This window comes from Petaurus breviceps, unplaced genomic scaffold (genome assembly GCF_028583685.1).
Source record: "Petaurus breviceps papuanus isolate PSGF00001 unplaced genomic scaffold, PetGlider_PUasm1.0 37, whole genome shotgun sequence".
Classification (NCBI taxonomy): Eukaryota; Metazoa; Chordata; class Mammalia; order Diprotodontia; family Petauridae; genus Petaurus; species Petaurus breviceps.
Window position 1 is genome coordinate 105,841,888 of NW_027186296.1, and position 25,870 is coordinate 105,867,757.

A 25,870-nucleotide genomic window follows, 5' to 3' on the forward strand; every position below is an offset into this window, starting at 1 on the left:
CCCGGCTGGATCCCTCCGAGGAGGCGGTGCTCGCACTCACTCGCAGCAGCAGGAGACAAGGGCTGGCTCTCGAGGCGCCTCTGCAAGCGCGGAGGGGAGAGGAGACCGCGCGGTCCCGGACCCGCTCGGCCCGGCCTGGGCCCGCGCGCCCCGAAGCCAGCGCGTCGGCCAACCCTGCTCGGGCGCCCCGCCCCCGCGGCTCTCGGCGGGTCTCCAAGCGCGTCTCGCGCCCCAGCCCATCCACAAATATGGCGGCTCCTGGGGCGGCCCCTCCTCCCGGGGCTCCCGGCCCGGCCCGGGCGGGTCGCGGCGGGAGGCTGCTCGAGAGCCCGGCCCTCGCTTGGTAGCGCTCAGCTGGCGCGCGGGGCCGGCTGCGGGGGCGCGGGCCGGTGCGGGCGGGAGGAAGGCGCGGGGCCGAGGCAGGCGATGTGGGCTCCCAGGTGACTGACTGACTCACCGACGCGGGGGGAGGGAAGGAGCGGGGCGGGACGCGAGCCCCCAGGTGACGGAGAGGGAGCCAGGGAGCTGGGGGCGGCGGGGGGAGGGGCCCGGCGGGCGGGCTGGCTGGCAGGAGGAAGCCGCTGTCGCCGGCGGCGCGGCGGGGCGGGGGCGGGAGCACGGCGAGGGAGGGAGCGAGCGAGCGGAGGGGGAGAGAGCGAGGCAGCCGCTGCCTGGTGTTCCGGCCCGGGGGTGGCGGGGAGAGAAGGGGGAGGTGTTTGCCAGCGGTTGGAGCGGAGCCCTCTCGCGGCCGCGGTATCAGCAGCATCCCCTGCATCCCTGCATCCCCAGCATCCGCGGCATCCCCAGCATCCGCGGCATCCCCAGCATCCGTGCTCGCTAGCACCACGGTCCCGAGCAGCGGTCCACCCCAGCAGCCCGCCGCCTCATCGCTTCTCCCTCCCGCTCCAGAGAAGGGGGTCCCTCGGCTGTGGGGTGACACCATGAATGAGGACACTCGGGATCCCTCTCCGGCAGCGGCGGCAGCGGCAACGGCAGCGGTAGTGGAGGAGAAAGGAAAGAAGGAAGAGGAGGAGAAAGGGAAAGAAGAGGAGCGAGAAAAGCTGCCCCCCATCCTCGCCCCATCCAGCACGGCAGCGTCTGGGGTAGGTCTGCCCGCACATGTCACTAGGGAGCCTCCGGGACTGGGATGCTGAAGGAGTGTGTGTGTGTGTACCCTCAAAGACTCAAGTGAATCTGCATCTTGGGGGGGGGGGGAAATGTTAGAGAAAGGGAGATTAATTAGCTTGATTCATTACCAAAGTATTGTTTTTTGATAAATGAAAAATAGAATTTGAGAATAGAAAAGCAAAATGGCTAATTCGTTTTTAATATTAAAAAATAGTTTAATTGTAGACTTCGGAAGCAGTTTGCAAATTGAACGTTAAAAGCTTCTGAAATATATGGATAAGGTTCTCTACCCCCTGCTTTTTAATTAATTATTTATTTCTCCTCTTAGTTTAACGGAGGGATGAGATATAAGGGATAAGGAGCTAGACTTGAAGCCAGGGAGATCTGGGGTTCAAGTCTCACCGTTGTCTCATGGTAGTTGTATGACTAGGCAAGTCACTTAACCTAAGATTATGAGTTGCAGAGAGAGGAGGTACCGATCTCCTGCTTTGGTGGAAAGTATCCTGACCTGAGAGTTCCTTATACCTATGAAATCACACTTCCAGTCCCTATCCCAGTATCTTTGTGTGCTCCTCTGTGTCTAATAGGCAGAATTGTTTAAATCCAATTGTGTCACTTGTTTAAGGATGGATTATCTGGCTAGTACCTGCTTGCCCTCTGAGGGAAGAAAAATTTCCCCATTTCTTTGTTTTTGCTCCCTCCCCCATCATACTCAACCTGTTCTCTAGTGACTTAACCATCTAATTGTGACCTTTCCATTTCTGTCAAGTAAGTGGGAGGTAGATATGGGTGGTAGCATTATTTTTCATAAGGTATAGAATGGTGACTTTCAGAAGCTTCCCTAGACATTTCATTTGAAGCTAAAGTTATCTGACCTTATCCAGAATGATTTTTCTTCAAAGACAAATTTTAAAGAACTTCCAAGCATTTCAAGCTTCATAATGCTAGCCTATACCAGTGAGCATGGTTTATTTTCTTCATAGTATCCTCTCCCCTCCTTTCCTTTTGCTGACAGTTGTAACACTGATTAACTTGGCACACAGAATTCCACTCCGATCTTGATATTTTGCTGTGGCACATACTTGAAGTGAAAACTTTTTTTTGAAGTTTGCCTTGTTTATAAAAAGCCTTGATACTAATAACAGTGAACTTTGTGTGCCAAAATAGTAAATGAAAGTTTAGTGCATATTGTAAATTTCCATTAGTAAATCACTTCTTAAAACCACCCTCAAATGACTAAGTATCTTACTAAAATAATTCAGTCTTTTATTAATGTGTTGTATCAGGCAAGAATAGTGTTTTGGTGCTGTAAATTTTTGAAATGTTTAAAGGCAGCTAGATGGCGCAGACGATAGAGTGTCGTCAGGAGTCAGGAAGACTCTTCTTCCTGAGTTCAAATCTGACCTCACATACTTGCTAGGTATGTGCTCATGGGCAAGTCACTTAACCCTGTTTGCTTCAGTTTCCTCATCTGTAAAATGAGCTGGAAAAGGAAATGGCAAACCACTCCAGTATCTTTGCAAAGAAAACCCCAAACAGGAGTGGGATGTGACTGAATAGCACAAAAGCTGTGATAAATGGAAATTAGAGAAAGTTTAAATCCTAAATTATTGTATGTTGCAAATAGTGAACTATAATTAAATGAAGTAAGTTTTTTTTTTATTTGTTATAGTTTAACTTGGGGGAAGGTTGATTTAAAGGAATTCTTCACACACTGCTTCAAATTTTGTTATTTCTGGTTCCTTGGTTAGTTTCTTTAGATTATAGAAGAGGTCTGAATGGGGCAAATGGATTGTGTTCCAGTAGTATAAATAGATTATATGGTATTCCATCTACATTTTCTCATAGAAAATGTTATAAATGGTATTTAGGTTCCAAGACTGGCCAACAGATTACCTACTTAACCACTAACATAATGGAAATAATGTGTATTCATGGTAGAATATAGTAGAAATGAATTTTTTACAATACTAGTAATTAAAAGAAATAGAAAACTGAATAAGAAGTAGTTCTTTATGTGACATTCCAGGTCTTGAAGAAAATTGAACATATATAGAGGAGAATATGAAGGCAAATGGAGACTTGTAGAGATGCTTAAATGGATTTCTGTTTGGTTCTGTCTGGCATCTGACTTTTTCAAGTGTTTTAGAAGCTAATGGCATTCTTAGGTCTAACCTTTTATTGTATGACTTTCTTAGTTACTGGTGTATCATTGACATTACTTATATATTTAGCCATGATTAAATCTAACTTTTATTTGACTCACAAATGAAGAGATTTTTTCCCCTGAAGTAAAACTTGGAAGAGGGAAGGGAGTTATTAAATACGTGTGAGAATAAAATTGCCTGAATGAGCATTAACAGTTTTCAGCCAGTAAAGGAAAAAGACAGGCTAGGTACCATTCCCAAAAGGGGAAAAATGAGATAATGTATAATACTTGTAGGTAAAACTGCTTTGTAAAGTATTATATGGATACAGATTGTTTATTGTCATTATGATAAATGTAGGTCCTACCTTTAAATAGGAAAAGAGATGATGTTGGTTTAGATGAGTTCTCCAAATAACCAGAATTTGATTTTGAGGGTCAGGTTTCAATACCAATGGCTATCATTTGTATAGTACTTTAAGGTTTGCAAAATTCTTTATATTTTTTATTTCATTTGATCCTCACAACAATCTTGTGAAGTAGGTGATATTACTGACCCCATTTTACATATGAGGAAACTGAAGCAGAAATTAAGTGACTTCCCCAGGGAAACACAGCCTCTAAGTGTCTAAGGCAGACTTTGAAATTGTCTTCTTTCTTCCAAATCCATCCCTCTAATCACTATACCATCTTGCAATCCCTAAACTACTACATTAAAGCAGTTATTTCTGATTAATAATAATAATAGCAACATCATTTTCTTCAACTAATAGGAGGAGAAAAAGTTAAAGGGATTGCCAGAATTTGTGAGTGAGAGATGATCACTTGCCATTTGTGTATATGGGTCTTTTGCAAATTGAGTATACCAACTGGGAGCATGACTGTCTTTTTAAGGGTAACAGTATGATTGTTAAAATTGTGTCATAACAGTCTGCTTCATTCTGATGTTTCCTTAGAATTTTCCAGGTTACACTGTATTTTTTTTAATTTATGGGACAAAAAGAACTGTATATGATAACTACAATTATCAAGGCCCTAAAAATTCATTTCCACAAATTAAAAACTAATTGCAGTGGTATTAATGTTATTTTCTGTTATTTTCCATGGCAAGTGTGCAGTATTGTAGTGATTTAATATATTAAAAATGGTTTTGTGGGTTAACATGGAAGACCAAGTGTCATTTATGGCAATGGTTTTATGAAAAGATGTGTTTGGATTTCCCAAGAACTGGCTTACAAATAGTTTGTATTCAAGAAGTTCATTTAAAAGGTGAGGAAAACCTGAAATTGTTGCTCTTTAATTTTTGGTAGTTTGTATATCATTATTACTGTGTGATTAATCAATTTTTTGTCTTCAAGATTTGGAAGAATTACACCAGAGCAAAGGAAGTAGATGTGTTCTTTGGCCCCTGGGGTTGGTGGGAGTAGGGCTGGTTGGGGTGGGGCAGAACTAAAATTCAGTAAAGAAGAGATTTACTTTTGGTGTAGGGAAAACTTCCAATAATCAGAAATGCCCAAAAGTAAGGTGGAATTAATGACTCAAATTGTCAGATAATTTATGAGTATGGCTCTTGCATCAATCTACCCTCCCTTTATTTCACTGAAAACAAAGTTCAAATAAAAATAAAGCAAAGTAAGACTAAAAAGACAAATTTGCCCCCAACCAACAACAAATGCACTGCAGTCACTATTTAAGAAGGTATTCAGAAAAAAAGCTCAACTTTGAGTTGGAACCTCATTAAGAACAAGGCTTAAACAGAAGTGTTTCAATGCTCTTTGTTGCATTTAAACTGGACATTAAAAGTGTCATATTTTTCAGCATTATCCATTTGGGTGAGTACTCTATAATCTGGTTTCCAAAGTAATGCAACTTTAAATAACTAGGATTACTTGAAAACAGTTACAGAAAGTTGTTTGAACTTTTCAACATTTACATTTAATTATCCTCATGTGTGTCTCTTTTTTAAAAAATAGTGGAAATAATGCCCCTTTGTAATAGATAAATGCATAACCAGTTTGAATGGAAAAGCCACTTGAGCAGCTAAAACTAGTATAAGCAAAGACAATAGAGATGATTTGAGTAGTGGAAATACAGAAACACAAAATAAAAAGCCCAATTACAGAGGTACAATTCACTATACCTTGAAATTCATAAGCAGTGTTATCAATGGAGAGGAGAGAATGTTGTTTGCTTTATGTGAATTGCTTAGATGCAGCTAGAATGAAACATAATCAAGGGAAGGGTTCTCTTAAAAGTGTGTTGCTGAATACATTGCCCAAACAAGAATTTTTTAAAATTCTGTTATTAAGTGGCCCACTTGCATTTTTTATGGTTACTTGTTGAATTACTAAATATAAAAAGTATTTCAATAGAAATTATTGCTACCTGCAGCTATTGATATTGTCAGATAATATGCAAAACAGCGTTGAATGTTTCCGCTTGAAAATAACATGGGAAGAAGGAGAATTGCCCATGTGTCTGAGACCTATTAATGAAGAAATTAAAATCTTCCTATTTTGTCTCATGAGTAAATGAGGCAACAAATATAATCGAAGATACTTTCTCATTTGTTTACATATGTTGGGTACATTGTTGAAACTAATGCTGGGGAAGATTTGCTACTTTGCAAACCTACTAATGACAATACCCCATGAAGAGAAAATTTAAATATAATCAATGTAGATTGTAGAATGAAAATTATATTATTTGGGAGAATTTAGACTGTACTGATGGAGCTTAATCAATGCAAGCACAAAAATGCAAATCTCCAAGCAATAGTTGTAAATGTGCCCCTCATGTTGTCTGGGCACATTACATGCTTCACAGATAAGCACTTGCATGAAGGGATATAAGCAGGAACTGCATGCAGTTTTTCAAGTTGTTATTAATCACCTTTTAAAAAAATGTGCATTAAAATGAAGGCTGACTAGAAATTTAAATACTTTGAAGGAGAAACAAAAGGCTCTTCTATGTAATTGTGAAGCCTGCTGCCTTATATTACTTTTCACTAACATTGCATTTGTTGTTGTTATTCAGTGGTTCAGCTGTGTTATTTACTTGATGACCCTGTGGACTATGGCATTATAATACTGCCCATAAGGTTTTCCTGGCAAAGACATTGAACTGGTTTGCCATTTCCTTCTCTAGTACATTACTTATCGTTATTTTGAATGTTTTGGATTAGAAGAAGTGACAATTTTTCTTAGAGATGATAAAGATAAAGCAAATTCTTTTTATACCAGAAATTTTCTCCTGATACAGATACAGATTCCATATTCTGATACAAAAATATGAAGTTAGTATATTTATGAGAAATTTAGAGCTCTAGGTAATAAATTTACAAAGAGAGATGCTCTCTAATTTTATTTTCCCCCACTTACATGTAAAAACAATTTTTAACATTTGTCAGAATTTTTTAAGTTTTGAGTTCCAAATTTTATCCCTCCCTCCCTCCTTTTGCCTATTCCTGAGATGGGGAGCAATCTGATATAGATTGTACATGTGAAATCATGTATAACATTTCCATTTTAGTCATTTTGTGGAAGAAAATATAAATGAAAGAGAGCAAAAAGAAAGGAAGGTAGGGGGAGAGAGAGGAAGAGGGAAAGGAGAGAAGGATGGAGGGAGGGAGGGAGAGAGAACATGAATGAGAATGTGAATGCCTTGGTCTTTCTTCAGATGCCATCAGTTCTTTCTCTAGAGGCAAATAACATTTTTCACCCCAAGTCCTTTGGGATTCTCTTGGATCATTGTATTGCTGAGAATAGCTAAGTTATTCATTATTGTTATTCATTAGCAATTGTTCATTATACAGTATTGTTGTTACTGGATACAATAATTACTTCTTACTTCACTCTGTATCAGTTCATGTAAGCATCTTTCCAGGTTTTTCTGAAATCATCCTGCTTCTCATTTCTTATAGCACAATAATATCTCATTACAATCATATACAACAACTTTTTCAGCCATTCACCAATTGATGGGCATCCCCTCAATTTCTGATTCTTAGCCACCACAAAAAGAGATGCTGCCTAATTTTAAAGATTCCCACAGTTTGAATGAACTAAAGTACAGATTTGCTAAATAATCACTTGACCAGTTACAGAAATAATTCTCTTTTTAAATTAAGTAATTAGATATTTCTAAATATGAAAAGACAAATAATTCATTGGTCATGGACAAATATGAAATAGTTGGTCTTACTCCATCTAAAGAAAAACATTTATATTAGATTTGTGATAGTATGTTGAAACAAATGTTTGAATTTTAAAATCTTATTATGTTCTGCATTCAGGTGAGTAAAGAGTTCTCCGGTTTAAAGAAACAATGCAATACACATTTCACTACCATTTGTAATACCTTATTTTATGAAATGGAGTTCTCTACTATGGCAATTAAAAAGACAAAATATTGATCCTGATTAGTAGTTGAAAAGAATTACGATTATATTTTTGGCTCCACCATATTTTTAAAAACAGCCTACCACATTATTAATTATATGTAATAAGCATAAACATTATAAAGGATTTTATCAATAAATATGTGTGTTGTAAAATTTATAGTGGGTTTTTCATTTAATTTGAATAAAATACAGGCTAAGAAAAAAATGTCAGTGGACATGACAAACTTTTTTTTTTAAGTGGAGTATTCCTACATAAAATATGGAAACTATTGCTTTAGAAAAATCATTTAACTTTTCAGGGCCTGAGTTTTTCTCATATACAAAATAAGGAAGTTGGCCTAGGTGATTCAGAAAGGTTCCTTTCTGTTCTGTAATTCTATGATTCTCTGATTTTTTTAAGAGAAATCACAATTTTGAACGTATCATATAAAGATGTCTAGTTCTCAGCAAGCTGCAAATTGAACTATACATGGTATTCCTTGGTTTGGAGAATCATGTGCTATCAGAATTAGACAGGTGTCTCAGAGGTTGTCTAATCCAATTGATAATAATCCCCTCTTTATTAGTACTTCCAACCAGCAATCAATCATACAGCATTTGCTTAAAGAACAGCAATGATGGATAACTCACTACATTTCAAGGTAGCCCATTCCATTTGTGAAAAGCTATAATTGTTAGAAAGTTTTTACTTACAAACTGGTCTGTCCCTTTAGCTTCCACCAAATGCTTATTTTGTCTGGGGCCAAGTAAAATCTAATAGCATTTTCAAATAAAGGTTCTTCAATTATCTGAAGACAGCCCCCATATTTCCCTAAGACTTTTCCTCTAGAGCTTAAATTCCCATAGTTCTTTCCTTTGAATGTGTTGGCTACCTCTCACTGTATGCCCCCCAGCTGGTCAATTTCCTTTCTAAAATTTGGCACCCAATACTGAGCACAGTATGTGGTCTAATTGTATAATGGAATATTGTACAATTGAGCTATAACTTCTATTTTTCTATAAAATGTGCTACTCTTGATGTAGCTTAAGATAGCATCAGTATTTTTGGCTGTCACATAACACTGGTGATATATATTGAGGTGATTTATACTGAAACCCTCTGGTTCTTTTTCCAAGAGCTATGATCTAATCGTTTCTCTCCTGACCTGTACTTGTGCAGTACAGTTGATTATTTGAACTCAAGTGTGGGACTTTACACTTATTCCTACTAAATTACATCTTATCCAGTCATTCTAACCTAAGTCCTTGTTGGATCCTAATTCTAGTATCTTAGTTATTCTCACCTAGCTTCGTGTCATCTGCAATTTTGAGATGTATGAACAAGTAAGAACTAGGTCTTCATGTAATGCCATCATTGTTTAAAATGTTGAACAGATTAGGGCTGGGGAGAGAGCCCACCTGCTCTTTTTTAGAGTGTCCATGCCCAGCTAACAGTTCCTCTACTTTTTTGTTTCTTGGCATAGAATAGTGGGTATGGAGTGTTGGACTTGGAATAAAGAAGGGTTCACAGTACACCTTGATGAGGATGTTGGTAATGAGCTTCATAACCTACCCTATTGCTGTTTGACATGGTTTTTGAAGATTTTACACACTTTACCAACTTCTACATGCTATGATGGATAGAACACCGGACTTAAGACAGAAAGAACTCGAGTTCAAACCCTGCCTCAGATATTGACTAATTCCAGCCCCTGAGCAAGTCTAACCTTTTTCAGCCTTTGTTGTCTCATCTCTAAAATGAGTGTGATGCCTGCGATATATACTTCCCAGGGTTGTTCTGAGGATCAAATGAGACAAAAACTTAAAAATGCTGTAAGGTGCCGACAGTTGTTTCTCCTCATCATCCTTCATCTGTCTTTGTGTTATTAATTGGGGTATCACTGTTTATACACATATTCATACAGACCTGAGAAATTACTAGCTCTCAAAATTAAAAAAAAAACAACTATCACTCTGAGGGTAACAAGAAACACATGGTAGGTGTGTTGCTGATGCCCTTGTGTTGAACTTTTGGGAAGACCTGGCCAAAGCTCACACAGGATGGGTGACAGTCTTCATTATTGGAGGAAATGCCAACATCAGTAAGATTATAATATTTGAGTATGTATGCACACACAGGCAGCACCAATGACAAATTTATTATGCCTTTTTTTGCCTTTGGGAGGGCAGTTGGGGTTAAGTAACTTGCCCAAGGTTACACAGATAGTTTTTTTTGTGTGGGTATTACGTGTCTGAGGTCAGAACTGAACTCGGGTCCTCCTGACTCCGGGGCCGGTGCTTTACTCAATGCGCCACCTAGCCGCCCAAATTTATTGTGCTTTAAAAGCTTATGGCACCAAAGTGGTTCTCACCCATTTTTGGTTCATGGCTCTGTGAGAAATTGTGGCATGTTTTAATGCTGAAGATGGCAACAAAGAAGGATTTCCAGGCTGTTGGGCCTCTAGATTCCTTACCACTAGAATTCCTCCCCATCTCCTTTCCCTCTCCCACACTTTGTCATTTCTTTCCTTCCCCAGAACTGTTAACTGAGGATGTGACTTTGCACTTCCACACATACTGCCACCATCATGACCTTCTTAATACTAAGAGAGGGGCAGTTAGTCAGCCAATTAGCATTTATTAAGCTTTTACTACATGCCAAGTACTGCAACTCAAGGCATCTCTTCCTAGAATGCCCTTTGAGAACCACAGATGCAGAATGTAAGACAGGAAGGGATTTGGCTTTGTTGTTTTATCCTCAGTGCCTACAGAGTAAAATGGTAAATTGGTTTGCTAGGTTTTTTGTTTTTGTTTTTTTTTCCCCATAATCATAAGGTACTTGTCTATCAGGTTTCTCAAGCAAAGGAATGAAGGCACTGGGAGTGGGGGTTGATAAGGCTTTTAAATTTCAATGCCCCTAATAATCTAGTCTGGAGCTAATAATGTTATTCCCAGGGGAAGCTATTGAAACTACAGCTGTCTTACAGTTAGCCCTTTTCCTATGCACTACTCAGTGCCTTTTCCTGTTTCTATCCTAAACCTTTTTAGAAGTCTTGGGACTTCCCAATGCTGCCCTGCAAGAAATACTTCCCGAGTAGGAGTCAGAAAGGGAAGGCAGAAGAGCAGCTACTGTGCAGATTTTGCAGTGTTGGAAGACCAAAGTAAGCTTGTTTATTTTTAACCAGTAGTTGATTGTCTCTTGCTAGGGAAAGAAAATGAAACAAGAAAAGGTGGGAAAACACAACTGGGAATTTCTCACTCTCAGTGGGAAAACCACGAACAGTTCTGGGAATAGCTGTGTTATTTTCCCTCTGTTTTTTTTTCCCTTGCTATTAAGGTTGGTAAAGATTCTGTCATATTCTAAAATAACTTATTTTTTAGCTTTATTTTAGAATTATGGTAGAAAGAGCCCTGAAAATAAGTAAATTTGCATCTGTCCCTTGATTTGCCACTAACTTGATAGAAAGCCACTCTCTGGACTTCAATATACTCATCTGTAAAGTGAAGGCCTCCATAGTTTTTTTGACACTGTTAAGCTCCTACTGGATCTCTCTTTGCTTGATTTATGAGGCACTGTATTCTCCTGGTTCTCCTACCTCTCCAACAATTCAATAAATATTAAGTGCTTGCTATGTTTAAACACTGCTCTTGGTGCCAGGGATACAAAGAAACAAAATAATTCCTGCCCTCAACGAGCTTAAATTCTACAGGGAGAATCCAATATATATGAGCAAATATAAAATACATGCAGTTATACAAAGATATTTCAGAATGGTGAGAAGGGGGGTTTAGGAAAGACCTTATGTTGGTGGCACTTAAACTGTGTTGAAGAAAACTGGAGATTCTATTAAATTGAAGTGAAATGAAAGAAATTCCCCCACTTTTATCATTTATTTTACTTTACCTGGCTTGATTTCTTAGAACCTTTGGCTTGGACTACGAACTCTCTTCTGTACCTGACTCCAGCTGCTGCCATCTCTAGACCCACGTGCTCCCTGATGTATGGTGCTACCCAGACTTCCCACCAGAGAAATCATCTATTACTAGCTTCCTTCTGGACCTCTCAATTCTGATTCCCTCCACCTACCTGTCTCTAGTGTCCTGTTCTTTAAGGCTTAGTCCAAGGTTCATTCTTAATGTACTGTCCATAATTGAGGAATTCCATTACTTAATACATTAAGGAAACTTTACTAGAACCAAGTGTGAAATATAGTGTCAGTGGAGATTTGTCTATCTTGTACAGATGTAACATTTTCAATACCAGAACCAAGGCATCATCCTTGAACCTTTTCAGTCTAGACCACAACTCTTCTGGGCATACATTCTCTGCATATTGTCTACATATTATAATATTGTCTGCTAGTGCTCTGTGTGTTGGTGTTTTACCCACCTACTAGACTGAGCTTCTTAAGAATAGCCACTGTCTTAAAAGTTGTATCTTTCCAAAGCCAATCTCACTGTTTGTACCTGTTAGGTATTTAAGAATGCCTGTCTTATTCAGGTAAATATCACATAAACTTCCAAATGACCAGTGCCATTGAGAAATAGCAAGGTGAATAGGTAACAACCAAACCTATCCTGTAGTCACTTCTCTCTATCAAAGCCAATTTTTCAACCAATTCTTGAGGGCCCAACTCAACTCAGCTCTGTTGCACACTTGGTATCTTTGTTCTCATTAATGTCGTCAAACTTCACAGAATTTAAATGTTAAAGTTCACAATGTTGAAAGTACTGTTCATCCACAACAGGAGTTGGCCTTGTTAAAAGCAGTCTCATTCACTGCAAAGTGGCATTAATTTTGCTGCTAGAACACCTTGCCCTGGTACACATAAGAAAAGAGGAGAGAAAAGAAAAGTCTTGAAATTAAAAATAAATACCCCATCTGGAAGTTCAAAGTACCTGTTGCATTTGTTGACCTCCTCCATGTTGTTGTCCTTGAAGGAGAGGGGTCAAATTTTCTTGGATCCAGGCTCAAGATCTAATCCGTTCCATAATTGCACTTGATTTCAATATTTTTCCATGGCTTTCTTCTAATGGGGAGATGAATTAAATCTAGTCTAGCTGTGCATTCTATATATTCTCTTTCTTTAAGAAATGTCTACCAGTGGTGGGGAACCTATGGCCCTTGAGGTCCTCAAGTGGGCACTTTGACTGAATCCAAGTTTTACAGAGCAAATATTTTTATTAAGGGAGTTTGTTCTGTGAAGTTTGGATTTAGTAAAAGGCTGCACTTGAGTACCTAGAGGGCCACATGTGGCCTCAAGGTTGCAGGTTCCTCACCTCTGGTCTTGACTCGTCTGAACATTGTTATCTCAACTGGAGTTTTAAACTCAAGGTCAGGGAATTAACTAAACCTTCCCATTTCCCTCCAAGAATATTATTATATTCTTCTCTGTTTCTTCTGAAGCTAAACTCTTCTAAATTCTAAAGTGAAAAAATAACCACAATATTCCCTCTGATTACATGACTTACCAAGATTCCATATGGCTAAGTCTGCTAGGATATCCAGACAGCTCAGCCTAGCCTAGGTCTCTGTAAAGATCCATTTAAAATATTTGTAGGCCAAATTTTGGCTGCCCAGCAATATATATCTATATAGATACCTAGATATATATTCCATTTGTAATATCATTGCTATTTAACTAATGGTCTATTGCAAGATTACTTAATCTAAAGTTGTGTTCACAGAATCAGTTAATCGGACTAGTGCAGCAGCAAGCACCTTATCGCACCCAGGATGACTGCTAGCACAAGTTCTTAGATCTGCTTTTCTAAAGGAAAGCAACTCAAAATGGGTTAGCAATCTTACTTTAATCAAACATATATCATTTACCTAGTTGAGGGGGAAAAGTCAGCACCCTGAACTTCAGAGAATACAAACAGAAGTTACAAGCAGACAAACATATCAGCAGATAGGGCTTCCAGCTGTCTGACCATTACATCCATACCTAGTTAGTTACCAAAGAGGGAAGCACTAACATCTGGGTTTTCAAAGCTGGGGGGGGAGGGCGCAACAGCTGCCCAGAGTCTCATCTGGCCAAATCACACAACTCTTCCCAAAGTAAGCCCCAAAACAAAATCTCACATCAGGGTATATATAGCCTTCTCCTGGCTCAGAGAATGTAACAGCCCTCTTGACTCACTGCCCAATCACAAGGTAACAAGGTGTGGGCATTCCTGAAAGACAAGCCTCCCACCACAGGCTCCATGTGACCACATCCAGCCTCTTAGGGGGCAGAGTATATTTTCAAATCAGGGAAGGTTCTGAGAGTCACTTAAACCGATCAAAGGGCCAAGGGGCAGGGAAGAACTTCAGATTCCCATTCCCATAACAACTAGTTGTAATATGGCAGCTGGGAGGTGCAGTAAATAGAGCACTGGGCCTGGAGTCAAGAAGACCTGAGTTCAAATTCAACCTCAGACACTTCCTAGTTATGTGACCCTGGTTGGACAAGTCATTTAGTCTCTGCCTCAATTTCTTCATCTGGCATAATAATAGCACTTACCTCCCAGGGACGTTGTTGTATTATCAATGTTGTTGTTGTATTATCAATTGAGATAATAATTGTACAGCACTCAGCACAGTGCCTGGCACATAGTGTTATATAAATGTTAACTATCATTATTATCATATGTAATATGCTTTGCTTCACTCATCCTTGTAAGTGGTGAGTGATTATTAATTATAAGTTTAAAAAATTATAATAAATTAATGTCATTAATGCAGAATATTTGGCAAGATCAGCCCAAATTTGTGAAAAGTCTAAAAAAGCATTGGTTTCAGTTCAGCAAACATTTATTGAGTATTCAAGTTAAGTATTAATTATCCTAGTTTTCTTGTTGAATTATTTCAATAGTATCCAACTCTTTGTGACCTCATTTGGGGTTTTCTTGGCAAAGATACTGGAGTGGTTTGCCATCTTCTCCAATTCATTTTGCAGATGAGGAACTGAGGCAAACAGGGTTAAGTGACTGGCCCAGGGTCACACAGCTACTAAGTGTCTGAGACAGGATTTGAACTCAAGGATGAGTCTTCCCGATTCCAAGCCCAGTGCTCTATTATCCACTGTGGCACCTAGCTGGCCTGTCCTAATTTACTGAGCATCTAAATTTATTAAGTAAAACAGTAGAGAGACAATGATGAAGAATGATTCTGTAGTGGAACCCAGGCTGAAAGGGCAGTATTCACCCAAGGGTACTCTGTATTGGTAAATAATAGTTGGGAGGAGTCAGAGTGAAGCAAAGAATCTTTTTTCAGCCAGTCAGGCAGACACCAAGATGGAAGGCATCTTCCCAAAGCCTCTGGCAAGAAGACTTTTTATACACAGCTTTCAGGAAGTTTTCTGTAGCACATACCAACCAGTCCTTGGTTAGGTTAAGCCTTGAAGCAGAACAATTTCCAGGGAAGGGAAGGAGCAATACATTGAAAGTTAGATAGCAGTAACAAGAGGTTTTTCTAACAGGATGAGGCTCAAGGGTTTGAGTAAGGAGAAAGAGGGAGGGATACCTTGACCCAGAATATGGAGTCAAGCAAAGACACAGAGTAGGAGTGTGGGGGCACCCTTGACTCAGTTACTACAGGCAAGCAGGCATTGGGTAAAGTCTTAAGGCATTATCAGGGTCCTATGCTTCGAGCTCAGTGCAGTTTTTCTGGTTTTCTTTGACAGTCATTCTATCCCTGTCCTCAAATAATAGAAGAGAATAATGTATATGCTATATGTGTGGCAGGACATGAACCTTCAGCATTACAACAGGGTTGTCCCTCACTGAACAATATGAATAAAAGCTGCTGGATCCTGCCCTATTTCTGTCTTTCAGGGAAGCCATAAGGACTAATTTGCATGGCCTAGTCCAGCTACTTGGAGGAAGATGAGAAGCAGAAAGGCCAGTGGAAAGGGAGGAAGTGGGACTAGGCTAGTATAAGAAGGTTTCCCATTTTTTGATACATCAGAGGCTCTTTGCAGCAGTAAGGTGGCAGGATCCCCCCTAAAGAAGGAAAGGAGTAAATGGCCTGGAGCCTCTCTGATTTTGTAGCTAATGGAGTAGTGCTGAATCCTAGGAGTATAAACTGAGCACTGGGAGGAGGCTTTGAAATCACCTAGTGCATGGATGAGAGCTTTCAGTGTCTTTTCCTCTCTAAATAAAATCAGTTCTAGTTTATTCCTTATAAACCATAATACTAATAGAGAGAGCCAGATTTTGGAGTACCATTGGGAGAGCTAGATATTGGCATCTTTAGGCTTCACCTGAGTAGGGGCAAATGACCTAAATAAGTGAAAGGTTCTCAACGTGTACCAAGGTCTTTCATGTCAAGAAGAGGGCTTCTGGCACAACGATTACATGCAGATCAATAGTGGTTCATTACTGCTTAAGCCATAGGCTTCCATGGATTGCATCTACTGTTGGGAGTTGATCCTTTAAGATCATCCTCTGGCTTTTTTTACCCACACCCAGAGTTTACTCTGTTTCATCACAAAATAATTTCTAGTGGAGGAGGGTACAAGCATCAAGAAGGACGGTGCTACTCTCACCAAAAGTAAGAAAGTTAGGAAGCAGGGGAGAGTTTTGTGATAATGATCATTTTGAATTGACATGAATCAGACCTATGAATTAGAAAGATTACTTTTATGGTACTGTGGTGGAGAGCAGCAGGATGCAAGTCTTAGAGAACAGTTGGGAGACTACTGTAATAGTTTAAAAGCTGAACTAGGGTTTGACTGTAGGGATGGCAGGGGAGTGGGTAAATGGTGGAAAATTTTTGACAGAAATGGGGGTTGGGCAAATGGTGGTAGGTCGGTTTGGGGAGGTAGGAAGCCATTCAAGTAGGAGATTACAGTTAATCTGGAGACTGGTGACCTTAGAGATGGTTTTAAAATTTGCAAAGTATTTCACATTCATCATCTCATTTGTTTTGACAGCAATCCCATTAGTTATGAATTACAGGTTTTGTCATAGTGGGAATTCTGTCTGAGAGGTTAAATGCCTTTAAATGCCTGGAGTGTCAAAGACAGAATTTGAACTCAGGTCTTGTTTTGTTTTGTTTTAAGGCCAGCATTCCATTCTCAACAGTAGATGACTTTCATTTTTAAAATATCATCCAAATTATCACAAATTCTAAATTAAAACTAGTCCTGAATTTATATGATTTAACTGTAAAACTCAGCTAGTCAAAGATATATTAAATGTATAAATGAACAGGTAATTTTCTTGTTTTTGATGAGAGTAACACCATCCTTCTAGTTGCTTTTACCCTTCTCTACTAGAAATTATTCCGTGATGAAACTCTGGGTGTGTGTAATACAAGTCAGAAAATGATCTTATAGGATCAATTCACAATACTGGATGCAGTCTGTGGAAGCCCATGGCATGTCCCTTTGGGGACCACCTCTAAATCTTGATGATTTCTCATAGCCACTTTTAAAGTTTATGTTATACTTTGATATCCAAATTTTAAGGACCACAAAGCAGCAGAATCACAATGTCAGAGACAAAAGGAACCTTAGGGATTATGTAGTTCAATCTCCTGAAAAGAAAAATGAGGCCCAGGAAAGAAGAGTCATTTGCTCAAGATCACATAACTAGTAAGAGCTGGCAGAGTTAGGGCTTTATCCAATTCCAAATCCATTTCTCTTTCCACAATGAAAATCCTTTTTGTGAAAATAAAACATAATGAACAGGAAATCTGAATTAAAATTTTAAATAGATAAGTTAGCTACTTCAGTGCTAAAGTTCATTGTTGTAATGTGCTAATATGCCTGATGAAAGTTTGAAAATTGTACTTAAAAGTTAATCCAACAACATTTTTAAAAGTTTGATGATTAGTCTTAGTTACCTTATTTATGTCTATCTCTGTTCCATGGACCTAAGTATTTTTTACTTTATATTCTTTAGCCTCCATTTTAGTACTATGGGGAGCTCTTATCTAAGTTGTATTAAAAGTAATTTGAAACTTTGTTAATTTGACATCTAGTGGAACAAAAATAAGTTGATTTCAGTTTAACCACATTTCAATAAGACATTTAGTCAACTGGGCATTTGTGATTACTCGGATTAGAAACATATTTAAAAATAAAAGATTTCGATAGCATTAGTATTGTATACTGATAATCTACAGTTTTCAGATTCTTAAAAATGAACTAGAGCTAGAATTCCTTCTTACCTCCACCCACATGGGTCAAGTACCTGCCTGATTATCATTAAGGCCTCCTTATATACCACATTAGCTTTTTTCAGGAGATTACGGTTAACACATAACTTCTGCTGTTTCAACAGAGTATGCTCTCAATTATCATCCAACGGCTTATTTGTACTCCCAATTCAATGGCAAATTTTGCTTTCAAAACCCAGAAAGATCCCTTAAACACATCATTTCCTCACCTCCAGTTTTCATAGGAAAGAAATGAGTGACCAAACACCAAGCTTAGAAAGACCGAAGCTTTCATTAGGGTAGTTAACCTGAGAGGGAAGCTCACATTTTTTTTTAATTCCTGGCAGGTTGTATCCCATTAAGGAGAAGACAAAAGTTGGCACCTCTGTCCTTAAATCATAACCTCAAAACACTAATAAGAAAGAATGATTAAAACACACAAAGAAAATAGTTGTCAAAAGGGAAAGAATCCTTGGGACCTAAAAGAACCTTCATTTCCTCTTCCTCAGCTCACCACCCAAAGCCCCTCCACAATTCCCAGGATTTTAAAGGACAAAATACCTTAATCTTTATCCATCTTGGATGTCATGTAAAATGACAATTTTTTTTCTTAAGTTTTTTGGTAGAAAAAACATGGTTATAATAAAATTTAAGTCAGCTAATAATGGACAAGAATGCAATTCAACAAACATTTTTTAAGTTACTTTGTAGAATGCATTATGAATGCAGAAATGAAAAATTACATCTTCTTTTCCCATGAGAAACTTGCAGTCTACTAGGGGAGCTATTACTTTATGCAAATAAGCATGATACAAAGAAAATGTGTTATAAGAAAATTGGATAAGGGAGAAAACACTTTGAGACAGGTAGGCTTTGTAGAGAAAGGGACTCTGAGCTGAGAATTGAGAAAGGTTTCAACAAGCAGAAATAAGAAGAAAGCATATTCCCTTCCAGTCATGCCAAGCAGCATGTACAAATGTTCGGAGGCAGGAGATAGCAGGCCAAGAGTAAGAACATAAGAAAGTAATGAGGAATAAAGCTAGAGAAATAGGATAGGGTCAGGGTGTCTTTGGAAAACCTTCAATGTGCAGTTAAGAAGTTTATAGTCTATTCTGTTGGTCATAGGGGAACCACTGAAGGTTTGAATAGAGGAGTGGCATAATTTGTGCCACATCTGTGCCTTTTGCATGTGTCTGAAAGATGAGCTGGATAGAGGAGAGACTAAAGGTAGAAAGCCGATTAAGGAGGAATGGGTAACAAGTGATGAACATCTGAACTAGGACTATACCAACATGAGCGAAGGGGGGAAAGGAGGGAAGGAATTCAATGTAAGAGATATGGAAAATATCTTGGAATATCTTGGCTGAATGGAGAATATCTTGGAAAATATTGGCTGGGATTGGAAATTTAGCAAAACCAAATCTGAAAACAACTTTCTATCTATGAGTGGGATTCATGAACTATTGTTGTCCTTCCTTTTTAAAAGATGCTGCTGGGGTGGCTAGGTGGCACAGTGGAGTCAGAAGGACCTGAGTTTAAATTCGACCTCAGACACTTAACACAAAAACTAGCCTTGTGACCTTGGGCAAGTCACTTAACCCCAATTGTCCTGCCTTCCCCCTCCAAAAAAAATGAAGCAAAAAAAAAAGATGCTGCTACTTGATGGTGATTTAAAATATGTATGTTTGAAACGGCCAATATGGTCCATGTTAAGCAATTTGGAAACCTTTGAAAGTTGTGGAAACCAGTGACTGTAGCTGATGCCCAAAGTATTTGTTGATAGTTCATACTGATGATGAACTCATGATCACCCTGAAATGTTTATTCAGAGAAACACCATGCCAGGGTTGAGTTGTTTCCCAGCCATTCACAATTATGCTGTATTGTTTGAGGTTTGGTTTCACTGAATTCTTGAAGTGTTTTTCCCCTGCCCTTCCTGCTTGCAATTATCACACTTCAGCTTCCAGCAGCTGCTTGGGTATCCTGCTACTGCCAATTTATAGTCGTGTGATGATGAGCATCACTTTGATACTCATAGACTGGCCATGTTCCAAGATTTGTCACTGGTGCTCCTGTTCAGCCAGGCTCATAATGTGGATGAAATGTTTTGAGAAACTGGATATGGAATTTGTAGTAGGTTGAGGTCTCTAATAAAGTTATAGAATATCAGGTTTTAGTCTAAAGCTTGACAATAAGTTCATTTTTGCATAAGATGCTACTTAAATAGTAGAACTGGGTGGAATGACAATTTTTAGCCCTTATGTTTTTCCCAATTAAAATGTTTTTCTTGTTCAAATTACCACTATCAGTCTTCTTCAGACTTGTTGTTGGTCTTCAGTACTATGCCAGCTCTACAAAATGGTCTTCATCAATCCTTAGTCAGTCATCTTGGATTCAGACATTGATTCTGTAGTCACCTACAATACGTTTTTGTAATATTAGGTAATATTAAGTTGAACAATTGAACAAGATGCCTTCTGAGTCTCTGGTGCAGCACTCCCTGCACCTAGAATGAAAACAGATGAAGTAAAAGGCCAAAATCCTTTTCTTGGGCCACATGGCCTAAAGGGGAGAAGGTCTAAAGGGGAGAAGGGATAAGGCCTGCCCCCTTTACCACAGGCAGTTAGTGAGTGAAAGTGTCCTTTTGCTGAACCAGGAATCTACTCAGAACCTACTCTGGACAAAGCACCAGTAGTAGGGAGAATTCTTACATAACCATTAGAACCATGTAGTAAGCAGAATGTTCGTGCCTAGGCCAGTTCCCAGACCTCCCTAGGATCTTCTTTATGGGTAATGCCATTTCTGTTGGTGTAGGCATATGCCAAATAGTACTATAATTTTAACAATTTGTATTGTTAATACTTAGATGTAATCTCTAATATATATTTTCTGGTAGGAAATACTTGTCTAAAATTGTTTGCCTGTACACAGATGAGGCTATAGATGTTTGATAACTCACATAATAAGAGTCTTTGGATCTCAAAAGAGGGAGAATTCTTTACTAATGAAAAATTCTGGGACACAGTAATAGACCAAGAAATGACTTGCATCTTTTGATAGTATCCATCCACTATTGAGATAAAATAATGATAACAATAACAACACTAATTAAGCATTTATATAGGACTCTAAAATTCACAAAGTGCTCTACATGCACTATCTCCTTTGATCCTCAAAACAACCCTCTGAGATAGTTATTATTAAGACCATCCAAAAATTACAAATTGGTGTAATTTACAAAATGGTGGCTCTTACTTTGGGTGTTAGACTAATAGATTTAGTTTTGAGCTGAAATTTAGAATAGTTTAAGCTGTCAAAACACAATTCTTCATGTTTCTGGCAAAATGTCAGCTGCCAACAGTTTGTATCTTATCGTAAAATATTATTTCTCACTAGGTATAAGTGAAAACACTGTAGCACAATATAACCAAGCCCTTTAACATTTCAAAACTTGAAAATCAATCTATTTTTAAAATTAAATTTTATGTTTATTTTTAGTTTACATCATTCATTTTCACAAGATTTTGAGTTACAAATTTTCTCCCTGTCTTTCCCCTACCCACCACCCCAAAACAGAGATCCCACTGTATACCCCTTCCCCCAATCTGCTGTCTCCTATATCCTCCCCCATTCCCCCTCCAACTTTCCAGTAGGACAAGATGGATCTTTATACCCCAGTGACTATCTTATTTCCCAGTTGCATGTAAAAAAAATAATAATTTTTTTAAACATTTGATTTTAAAACTTTGAATTCCAGATTCTTTCCCTTCCTCCCTTGTCACCCACCCTTACTGGGACGATAGGCAATTCAGTATAGGTTGTATACGTGTAGCTACGCAAAACATTTCCATAGTGGATATATTGTGAAAGACTGGCTATATTTCCCTCCATCCTATCCCACCCCCCATTTATTCTATTCTCTACTTTGATCCTGTCCCTTTTCAAAAGTGGGTGCTTTTAACTTCCATCCCCCCAGCCTGCCCTCTCCTCCATCATCACCCCTCTCATCCCCTTCTCCCTTACTCTCCTATGGGGTGAGATATCCTATTTAGTGTGTATGTCATTCCCTCCCTAAGCCAAATTCAATGAGAGTAAGGTTGACTCATTCCCTTTTGCCTTCCTGTTCTTCCCCTCCATTGTAAGTTTTCCCTTACCTCTTCTATATGAAATAATTTACCCCATTCTGTCTCTCCCCATCTCCTCTCATTATATTCCTTTCTCTCCTCTCAATTTCACCTTTTAAGTATCATCCCTTCCTATTCAATTGGTCCTGTGCCTTCTGTCTATATATACTTGTACACATATATACACACATATACATATTCATACACCCACATACCCTCCTATATACATACATACATACACATACAAATGTGTATGTATATACACATTTGTATTCCCTTCAACTATTCTCATACTGAGAAAAGTTTCATAAGTTAAAATTATCATTTTTCCATGTAGGAATGTAAATAGTTCAACTTTGATAAGTTCCTTATGATTTCTTTTCCTTATTTACCTTCTCATGCATCTCTTGCTTCTTATATCTGAGTGTCAAATTTTCTATTCAACTCTGGTTTTTTCATCAAGAATGCTTGAAAGTTCTCTATTTCATTGAATGACCATATTTTCCCCTGAAACATGATACTCAGTTTTGCTGGGTAGGTGACTCTTGGTTTTAATCCCAGCTCCTTTGACCTCCAGAATATGATATCCCAAGCCCTTCAATCCCTCAGTGTGGAAGCTGCCAGATCCTGGGTTATCCTGATTGTGTTTCCACAATATTCAAATTGTTTCTTCCTGGCTGCTTGTAATATTTTCTTCTTGATCTGGGAACTCTGGAACCTGGCTATAATATTCCTAGGAGTTTTCTTTTTTGGGATCTTTTTCAAGAGGTGGTTGGTGGATTCTTTCAACCTCTGTTTTGCCCTCTGGTTCTAAAACATCAGGGCAATTTTCCTTGAGAATTTCTTGAAGGATGATTTCTAGGTTTTTTTTTTATCATGGCTTTCAGGTAGTCCAATAATTTTTAAATGACTTCTCCTGAATCTACTTTCCAGGTCAGTGGTTTTTCCAATGAGATATTTCACATTGCCTTCTATTTTTTCATTTGTTTGGATCTGTTTAATAATATCTTGATTTCTCATAAAGTCATTAGCTTCCATTTGCTCCAATCTAATTCTGAAGGAATGATTCTCTTCAGTGAGCTTTTGAGATTCTTTTTCCATCTGGCAAATTCAGCTTTTTAAGGCATTCTTCTCCTCATTGTTTTTTTTTGAGCCTTGTTAGTCTGTTTTTTTAAGGTGTTATTTTCTTCAATCAGGTTGTTTACTCTCTTTTCGTGATTTTCTTGCATCATTCTCATTTCTCTTCCCACTTTTCCCTTCACTCATCTTATTTGGTTTTTAAAATTCTTCTTAAGCTCCTTTATGGCCTATAACCAACTCATATTTTTCTTGGAAGCTTTTGGTACAGGAGTTCTGACTTTGTTGTCTTTCTCCTGTTCCATGTTTTGATCCTTTTTGTCACCGAAATAGGAATCTAAAGTCAGATTGCTGTGCTTGCTTTGCTTCCTTTGCTTGCTCATGTTGCCACTCAATTCTCGACTTTTGAGCTTTTTGCCACAGTAGAACTCTGCTTCCAGAGATGAAAGTGTTGTCCCAAATCACTGGTGTTTTCGCAGCTGCTGGAGCTGTTAGTTGGTTGCCCTCTCAGATGCCTCCACCAGCTCTGGCACCTGCTCACACACCCCAGGACCTCCACCCTAGACAGCAATTCAGATCCTAGCAGGTTAAACCAAGAACAGTTACCCCTCAAAATGGTTGCTTGGTTTCCCTACAATCTGCAGGCAAGGAGCTCTGACGCAGCCACACAGTGGAGGCTGCCATGCCCCAGCCACTTCTCCCTCCAGGGGCAGAAGCCGGACCACACTCCCAGACTCCCTGTTCCCAAAGTCCACACTGACCTGTCACTTTGCTTTGGAATTTATGGGATAATAATTCTGGAAACCACCACAGCTGTTGGTGATCCACTCTCCTGAAGTCCCTCCAGTCATGGCTGGTCGTGGCCACCCTGAGGCTAAAACTGCGGGCTCATGCGGGGCTGGATTCTGCTCCCAGTGCACTTCTATGGACCCTTCCTGTCCACCTGCCAGATTGCCTTCAGTGAGAGATTTATTTCTCTCTGTCACTTTGTGGGTTCTGTAGCCCTAAAGTTTGTTTAGAGTCAATTTTTATAGGTATTTGAGGTGGTTATGTGGGGAGCACATGGAGTTTTCCTGCTTCTACATCGCCATCTTGGCTCTGCCCCCTTAATCCATCTATTAAAAAAAGGAATATGGGAACATTTCCATAATTATCTACTTAAGGACTCTCTAAAGTGTTTTTTTTTCTAATTACTTTGGGTTAAATATGATCATCTGGAATATAGCACCATTATAGCAAGGATGTATTGGACTTGGAGAAGGAAACCTGAGTTTGAATCCTGCCCTAGACACTTCCTTGCAATGAGACCCTGGGCAAGTCACTTAACCTCTTTCAGCCTTAGTTTCTTCATCTGTAAAATGAAGATGATAATGACACTTACCTGACAGGGTTGTTTTCAGGATCAAATGAAATGATGTATATAGAGTGCTTTGTGGACTTTAGAGTGATGTATAACATTCTTTATTATTGTTTATGTTGTTGTTATTGTTATAACATGAAACTTCCGATGAATAGAGTGGCCATGCAGTTACCCATCTGCTCATATACCTCAAACAGCCTGAATGAAGCTCTGAGGTCTTGTAGCTAGTCCCAACCTTAATCTATTGTGAATAAAATCATGGAAGTAGCTCCTTATTTTCTCTACTTACTGTCTAGTCTTCATACCTAGTATTATAGTCCCTTTCCTATAGAAAAGATGATAGAGAGGTCCCTCCACCCATCCTTTCCAGAAATGTTCATATTTACCATGGCTGACAGTTATTACCTCTTCCCCTTAGTTCCAACCAATGACTGGAAAAACGAGATAGCAAGATTTACTTGGTTTTCACCTGACCTTTGGCCCCCAATCCAAGATATACAACTGTAGTACAGATATATTGAATCACAATTGTACATTCAGTTCAGCCTCAGAGGCTGAGATGTGGCAAAGTATATATTAATTCTCTGCTGCTTGTGCTAATTTTGATCTAACAGTTTACAACACGAAAACACAGGTTCTTCACCAACCAGCACCACATCATCCATATGTGGAACCATCGGTTATAGCAATTGGAGAAATTTTGAATGCTGTGGATAATTTCACTTACTTTGACAGCATACTTTCCAGGGATGTACATGTAGATGATGAGGTTAACACGCATTGCCAGAACTAGGCTCTGAAGGAAAGTGTGGGAGAGAAGTATTAAGCTACCTGCCAGACTGAAGGTCTATAGAACTGTTGTGCTGACCTTATTGTTCTTTGCCTGTGAAACCTGGACAGTCTACCAGCACCGTGCCAGGAAACTGAATCGCTTCCATTTGAATTGTCTTAGGAAGATTCTAAAGATCACCTGGCAAGAAAAGGTACCAGACACTGAGATACTTTCTCATGCTGAACTGCCAAACATTCAAACTCTAAAGAAGAGAGTGCAACACTAATGGACTGGCCACAGTGTTTGAATGCCAAAAGTTTGTTTGCCTACAAGGTTATTTTGTGGATAACTCACACAAGGCAAGTGCTTACATAGAGGTCAGAAAAAGCAACATAAGAATATTCTTAAGGTCTCTCTGAAGAACTTTGGAATTGATTGTGAGACAAGGGAAGCATTAGCACAGGACCATCTAGCATGGTGTGCTAGCATCAAAGAAGACACTGTACAAAGCAGAATTGCAATAGCCCAAAAGAAACATGAGATGTGCAGATTCAGAGACATCTCCACTCTAAATGTTCGTATGAACTATTTGTATAACCTGTGATAGAACCTCATGACCTCATGTTGATCTGATCAGCTGTAGTCAAACACACTATACCTTGATCCCAACATAATGCTGTCAGTTTGGTCCTCTTCGAGAAGGAAACACAACCACCAGCCATACTGAGACAATAC

General features: G+C 39.0%; 1 protein-coding gene across 1 annotated transcript in view; it reads left to right on the forward strand.

The window, feature by feature from the left end:
* Positions 1 to 315: 315 nt before the first annotated feature.
* HECTD2 (HECT domain E3 ubiquitin protein ligase 2) overlaps positions 316 to 25,870 on the forward strand; it is a 127,475-nt gene continuing 101,920 nt past the window's right edge. Inside the window, exons 1-2 of the mRNA XM_069099217.1 lie at positions 316 to 440; positions 790 to 1,103. Coding sequence (XP_068955318.1) covers positions 942 to 1,103 — 162 coding nt within the window. The 5' untranslated portion in view covers positions 316 to 440; positions 790 to 941. The remainder of the gene's footprint in view (positions 441 to 789; positions 1,104 to 25,870) is intronic.